At 36.9% G+C, this 5,263-nt stretch overlaps 2 protein-coding genes across 2 annotated transcripts; both read right to left on the bottom strand.

The window, feature by feature from the left end:
- GCK72_020612 (uncharacterized protein) lies at positions 1–1,097 on the bottom strand (the record flags this gene model as incomplete). The annotated part of the gene is made up of 3 exons (XM_003093139.2): positions 1–269; positions 318–984; positions 1,035–1,097. The coding sequence occupies 3 exons, from the start codon at positions 1,095–1,097 to the stop codon at positions 1–3; spliced, it is 999 nt and encodes a 332-aa protein (XP_003093187.2).
- A 1,589-nt stretch (positions 1,098–2,686) lies between these two features.
- On the bottom strand, positions 2,687–4,228 carry GCK72_020611 (uncharacterized protein; the record flags this gene model as incomplete). The annotated part of the gene is made up of 5 exons (XM_003093132.2): positions 2,687–2,928; positions 3,059–3,311; positions 3,366–3,476; positions 3,529–3,782; positions 4,021–4,228. The coding sequence occupies 5 exons, from the start codon at positions 4,226–4,228 to the stop codon at positions 2,687–2,689; spliced, it is 1,068 nt and encodes a 355-aa protein (XP_003093180.2).
- Between the last annotated feature and the right edge of the window lie 1,035 nt (positions 4,229–5,263).

The raw sequence follows: 5,263 nt of genomic DNA, 5'->3' as shown, positions 1-5,263 counted from the left end.
TTAAAACGGCAATTCGTCCATAGAATTCATGATATCAATGAACAACTGTTTGATCTGAGGTTTTGGTTCATAGTACCTTAACGTAAAAACTATTTGACACGAGCTTTCTAAAGTTCCGTTAATGATATGACTGATTGATAGCAGATCAGTAAATCTGGATGGTCCATAATGTTGATAAGTGTTCAGACAGTATTGTAGGAGAGTAGATGAATACATTCTTTGATACTGAGAAACAAGATTGAGACTTGGGACGGTTAGTTTTGAAGAGGCTGAAAAATATGATTAAAATGTCGATAGAAATTTTAGACTAGTGGTACCTGTGTTACAAATAAGGATAGCACTGAGCAGAAGAAATTCCTCGGTGGTAATTCGAACTTCGGCCAACTTACCGATCAAGGAGCAATTGTGTTTATTCAACATTTTAGGATTTTCCGGGAATAGAGATGCTAACGAAGCAGGAAGAAAATCGATTCCTCCTGGATAGCAAAAGTATCCCTTATTGTCATAGTATGAGCGCATAGCGTTACACAGAAAGAAAATTTGCATGTGATTTGATTTTATCAAGCTATTCAAATCGGCGGATGGCATCTTCTTGACAAAATCCAAACGCTTCATGAAATCTATTGAAGTGATGTGGCTAACGGTTGACCAGTGAGTATGATCAGGCTGGAAGTCAATAGATTGCTGCTCGTATTTCACTGAATCGGCGAGTATTAGCTCGTCAAGACTCAAGTTCCAATCAGTGGTAAAATTGATGAATCTGTCTTGTCGATGAGAATCCAAATTAATCAAATTTTGAATAATGGTATCCATTTGGTTATCACATTGACTCAGAGTTCTCCAATTCATTCCTGCTTTGATGCAGAGTTGGTATCGACAATATCGGCAATTTGAGCAGTTCTTGTTGCAGGTGCATCTCGTCGGAAATTTTTTTGCAGTTTGGGATCTTCGGAAGAATGCTTTACAAGAATTACAGCAAACAATCTGACAAAAAAAAACAAAATCAGAAACTTAACTTGAGAACTTTTTCTTACTCCATAATTGAAAGCAGTTGTAAACTTTTTACAAATGACACACAAAAAACTATTCGGTTCCATTTGGATAAGTAGAAATAGTATAAAATATCAAGCGACTGATTTTTCACTTCAGAATGAGAAAGAATGACAAGAATATGAGTGAGAAAAACACTGAGACAATTTCTGATCTCTATGAACAATGGGTGAAAATCTCTTTGAGCTTAGGGTCGTCAGAAGCCATGCGGAACTAAAAAAGTGCTACAAACTACGAAAAGTTAAACTTTTTGAACGCTCATTCAAATTTTTTCACTGCTAGTAATGAGTAAGAATAAAGAATCAGTGGTCTTTGATTTTCCCATGCCTATGCTCCTCAGGGGATAATTTTACTGATGAGTGCAATTCGATGTGCGGTTGAGTCGTTTTACTATCAGACTAAGATTCCCGGTGTTTTCCATTTGACTAAATTGAATTGGTGTTTGAGAAAAGTTCTGTTGTCGTAGAATCTCTCATAACTAATGCTGGTTTTGCTGGTTTTTATTAAAAAAATAAATCACAGTTTCAGTCTTATCTAACATTTCTAGATTCAAGTTTTCGATCATTTTGATGAAAATGACGTCAATGTGGAAGAATCTGTACCGACACCTAAGGAAACAGATGTTTTTGAGTGGACTTTCTTAGGACTTTTTACCGTAATCTCATGATTCGCAGTATCATAATAACAAACAATACCCATCTTCAAACTGTGTATTTTATTTTTTTAACACATCAGAAGAAAACTTAAAATCGGATCAAAGATTGGGGTTGAGGGGTGTAAAACAAGAACTTGAAATCCGGAAGTAGAAATCAGGAGTCAGCGATTTCGGAACCCTAAATTCGGTTAACGTCTTTTTTCTTCTATTCAATGTTGACCTCTTCGAGAAAATGTTACAAAGGTTACAGCAAACGGCCTGAAACAAAATGTAAACGTTCGGAAGTCGATAGCTTTTTGCTACACCAAAATTGAAACGATTTATGAACTTTTCATACGTGAGATATGTTTTATAATTATAAAAAAAAAAGCGAATAAGGAAAAAAGATCATACTGGAATGATTTCATGATATGACAATCTGACAAAAAAAAAAACAAAATCAGAAACTTAACTTGACAACTTTTTCTTACTCCATAATTGAAAGCGATTGTATACTTTTTACAAATAACACACGAAAAACTATTCGGTTCCATTTGGATAAGTAGAAATAGTAGAAAATCTCAAGCGACTGATTTTACACTTTAGAATGATAAAGAATGGCAAGAATATGAGTGAGAAAAACACTGAGACAATTTCTGATCTCTATGAACAAATGGTGAAAATCTCTATGAGCTAGAAGCCATGCGGAACTAAAAAAGTGCTACAAACTACGAAAAGTAGAACTTTTCGCCTGCTCATTCAAATTTTTTCGCTGCTAGTAATGAGTAAGAATAAAGAATCAGTGGTCTTTAATTTTCACATGTCTATGATTCTCAGAAAAATAAAAATACGCTTCATGTCTACTTTTATACATTGTACTAGACGACAAGAACTTTAAATCGGGTGTAATTCATTTTTTAAAAAAGAAAAATAATAGCATGTCATCGAGAGAGAAAAATTGAGATCAATGTACAGAAAAGTAAAGTCATAATAAGGGTTCGATCAAATTATACTCGACACCAAATTCTTATATTTGACATGGAAATGAAACTGGAAAATCCAGTAGAGGTACTGGACATCCTCGAAGTACTTATTTGTAACTGTGCAGAGGGAAAGGAGGTCGGTAAATCGAGACGGACCGTTTTGTTGGTATTGCAGAAGACAGTATTGCATGAGGGCGGAGCTGTAGACTTTTTGTTGCTCGGTGAGTACTGTGACCGCGTGCTCAGAGAGTTCATCGAGGACTGGAAAAAAATTGGGGTTGGGAGATATAAAACAAGGATTTGGAACCAGGAATCGAGGATTTTGTATTCAGAATCCAGAATCCAGAATCTTCAATCCTTTATCTCGTTGTTCTGTTTAGCGATGACTCACCGGGATTGCAGAAGAATAAGACAGTGACCAGAATGAATTCCTCATTTGTGATCTCCAAATCGATCAATCGATTTACCAGCATACTCCGGACTCGATTTGTGAAGTGGAGTGAAAAGTCAGACCATTTTGACAAAAACTCAATAAAGAAATCCTTTCCATCCGGTTTTATCATTTTATCATTTTTAGCTCTCATTGTTCGAATCGCACTGAATAGTAAGGTTGCCTTGGAGGAGTAGTTTGAGAGAAGTAATGTCTAGAATAAAAATGTGTTTTTTTTTTAAATTTTAGTTCCACTTGTAAATCTCACCTTATCCCTTGTGCTCAACCGCCTCATGAAATGGAGATTCAATAAAAATTTGATCGCTGTATAGGCGCCAAAAAAGCACCAGTCGGAGCTTGTCATTTCATGCGTCGGATCCTGAAAATAGTAGTGCTCTCAAATAAAAAATTCAAATTTGCAGTCTACTCACCCTCACTACAATAGTCAACTGCTTGCATTCAATGACCTCTTCCAACGTTGGATTTTCGAAAGTGAAATTGGTAATTAAATCTTTTTCACGTCGTGCGTCTTGATAAAGTAGACTTTCGATGAGAGTGGCCACCGCGTCGTCCTTCTGATTGTTGACCTCCAGCATTGCGGATAAATTGAGTTTCATTCCAACTTTTATGCATTGTACAAGACGACAAGCACGACAGTATGGAGCTTTTAGGCAGGAGAAGTTTTCTGGAATGAAAGAAATGTAGATTTCTACCGTAATCCCATATCTAACAACTCCAATCCCTGAATTTGTCCAATAGTCAAAGAAAATTTTCGGACTTTGTCGAACACAGGGTACAAGTACTCAGATGGTTATCGCCGTTCTTATCCGATCCGCAAGTACACCCCTCCAACACTCTTCCGTGACGGAGTTTCTGCCCTCTCCCCCTTTTTATCTACAAGTCACAATTTCCCAAACACTTACCATCGAAACATTGATTATTCCTCCTGCACTGATATTGAACGTTCAGCAACATTGTCCTTCGGAAAAACATTTTACAGGCGTCACACGTCATCACTCCAAAATTGAAACAGTTTGCAGGGCGGCGGCATACTTCACAGTTTTTCGGTCCGGTGAGATCAAGGGCCAGGAGATCTGTGGAGGATGAGGGCACCGAGCCACCGGGGGCCATTGCTCTTGAAATATTTTGTTGGTTAAAAAGTAGAGATGGGAAGAAAAACGGATGAGAAAAAACATAGTCGAATCGAATAATTTTATTCATATTTTCTTTCATAAAAGTAAAGTTTTCATTTTGTAGTTTTCATTTTTGACCAGGTACTTGAAGTCTTGTAGGATTGAACAAAACAGGCCATACCAAAATATGACTCTAGATTTCTACTACATGATGTCATTACCAAACCAAAAAATTTTCCTCATCCTAATACAAGGTCGACAAGAGATAAGAGATACCAAGAAAACAAAAAGTGTGTTACGGAATATTCTAGAACAAAGTGAAAACAGAATGATCAATTCCAATCCGTACTGATAACCTTTTGATCTACCGGTCCCGTTTCCCCTTTCTCCATCAGGCTATGAACATTAAGAGGACGATAACTAATTCTCTCTCTCTCTCCGATCCGAATTCAGTGAAAGCGTCCTATTATGCGGGTCGGCCGGATCGGATCCTGCGGAAAGATGGATTGTTGAACATGGTCGGGTTGGACTTTTGATAAATCTCTCACTGAAAACTGAAGTTCCTCAGCTTTCAGGAACAATTAAATTTATTAGATTTCTTCTTGATCTTCTATACGTTCCAATTGCAAAAAAGGCTAATCTACAAAACTAGATCGAATTATAGTTCCAAAAAACTATAGTAGTCAAATGAGAGTTCTGACTTGATTATTAATTTAAGAAAAAGATCTGGAAGACTTTAAAATGTAGAAGTGGAGGTCAGAAATGTAGAATTTCAAAATTCTGAATATCCCGACGGTGGCACCTATCTCTAAGGAAAATCTTATCTAAAACATACAGTACCGCCCAAAAAAAAAAACTATGTACCCAAGTTGAACCTTTCCCTCTGTTTTCCGGAATCATCTATTCCTATCTATAACAAATCCTTTTTCGTGCCCACTTTAATGGGTTGGTTGACTACAAACCATGACTCTTAGATAAAATCTGAACGCGGGAAGGGGGGAAAGAAGGACGGTCTTGCTGCCTGTCAAGGAGG

This window comes from Caenorhabditis remanei, chromosome V (assembly GCF_010183535.1).
Source record: "Caenorhabditis remanei strain PX506 chromosome V, whole genome shotgun sequence".
Taxonomy (NCBI): Eukaryota; Metazoa; Nematoda; class Chromadorea; order Rhabditida; family Rhabditidae; genus Caenorhabditis; species Caenorhabditis remanei.
This window is presented reverse-complemented; position numbering and strand designations above follow the sequence as displayed.